A 1,511-nucleotide genomic window follows, 5' to 3' on the forward strand; every position below is an offset into this window, starting at 1 on the left:
TGAGTCCATTTCTGGTGATAACTGGATGATACATCATGGGGAATTTTAGGGTAATTCCTGAAAAGATGGGTGTTGTGGCGCTTCATGCCAGCTGCAGAATTTAGGTGTCACATAGGTGCACACCTGCCTCTTGTTGTTTGGCGGATACAGTGATCAATGGGAATGGGATAGCAGACATCAGTGTCATCTGGGCTTGAAAATCTCTACGGCCCGGGATGGGAGAAGGGTAAGAGAGAAATACATACAGAGGAGGTGAGTTAGAATGTTGAAAAGAAGGTGATTAGATAACATCCCTTCCTCTTGATGGCATACATGTGTTGTCTTTGAAGTTTTGACTCTGGGAATGAAGCTATATGAGAGAGGTGGGATAGAAAAAATTATGTGGAACAGGTAGGGCAAAGTGGCCAGCACCCTAGGACTGGAATTGAAAGGGTGATGAGTGATGCCATGTTTTTCAGGGTCTTGGAGGGAGAATGTGTTTGACCACAAGAATATTGCCCCAGTACTGTGGTTTGAAAACTGCAGCTCATGAGCCACATATGGCTCTTATGCCCCTTGAGTGTGGCTTTTCCACACAGCACCACATACGGGCATGAATACATTGCGATTGAATCTTCGTGGCCCCTGCGCAGAAGTCGGTTTTCAAGAAGTACTTGTTGATATTTGGCAGTTTTGAATAATGAGTTTTCTCACCACTGCCCCCAGAAGACCAGTGTCGAATCACTCACATTTCTCTTCAGGGTAAACATTTATCTGTACCCTATGTTGGTGACACCCATAGTGTTGACCCTAAATGTGAGGACCTGAGGTCAGGTATAATCAATCTGGGCATCTGCTCTATTGCTGTGGGAAGATACAGTATCCGACAGTATCAGTAGGAATATAAGGAGAGAGTGACTCTGATGGATGCAAGGCCTGCTATTTTCTGTGATGTGGGAGTGGAGGGAGGAGATGGATGTGGAGAGTGGGAAGTATGATGAAATTAAAGCCTAGGAGAGAAGCTGATCATGGACTGAACTGTCCCCATTACGACAGATATGAACTTTGAGGACGTGGCCATTGCCTTCTCTGAGGAGGAGTGGGGGCTCCTTGATGAGGCTCAGAGACTTCTTTACTGCGATGTGATGCTGGAAGTGTTTGCACTTGTCTCATCTGTAGGTAAGACCTTCTCATATGTTCTAGTGTTACCATGTGATGTCCTGTCTTCCTTTATTCTCAAAACATAGCTTTCTCTCTCCCACAGCCAGACAGCCAGTCCTAGCGTTCTGCTGGTTTCTGCCTCTGTCTTTTCAAACATGCTGTGGCTGCCTATGCTGAGCTGTGTGGAGGGTCTTGACCAATGGACTCCATGAACATCCCTGACATGTTGCCCCAAAAAGTGCAGAAAGTGTCTTGGAGTCTTACCGGCAACTTAATGGGTCCCATCTTCCTCTTCCTCTCCCTGGGAGGATGACAATATGCACAATCATTCACTTCTTCCCCCTTCCTCTAGGAAAGGTGCTTTATGGCAG

The 1,511-nt window shown here is 46.3% G+C and overlaps 1 protein-coding gene across 1 annotated transcript in view; it reads left to right on the forward strand.

Moving 5' to 3' along the window:
- Positions 1–872: 872 nt before the first annotated feature.
- The window catches only part of LOC107185086 (zinc finger protein 551-like), a gene marked incomplete at its 3' end in the record, with an annotated part of 2,137 nt that continues 1,498 nt past the window's right edge, over positions 873–1,511 (forward strand). Inside the window, exon 1 of the mRNA XM_015572263.1 lies at positions 873–1,158. Coding sequence (XP_015427749.1) covers positions 1,038–1,158 — 121 coding nt within the window. The remainder of the gene's footprint in view (positions 1,159–1,511) is intronic.

The sequence above is a fragment of the Myotis davidii genome, unplaced genomic scaffold, assembly GCF_000327345.1.
Source record: "Myotis davidii unplaced genomic scaffold, ASM32734v1 scaffold4069, whole genome shotgun sequence".
NCBI lineage: Eukaryota > Metazoa > Chordata > Mammalia > Chiroptera > Vespertilionidae > Myotis > Myotis davidii.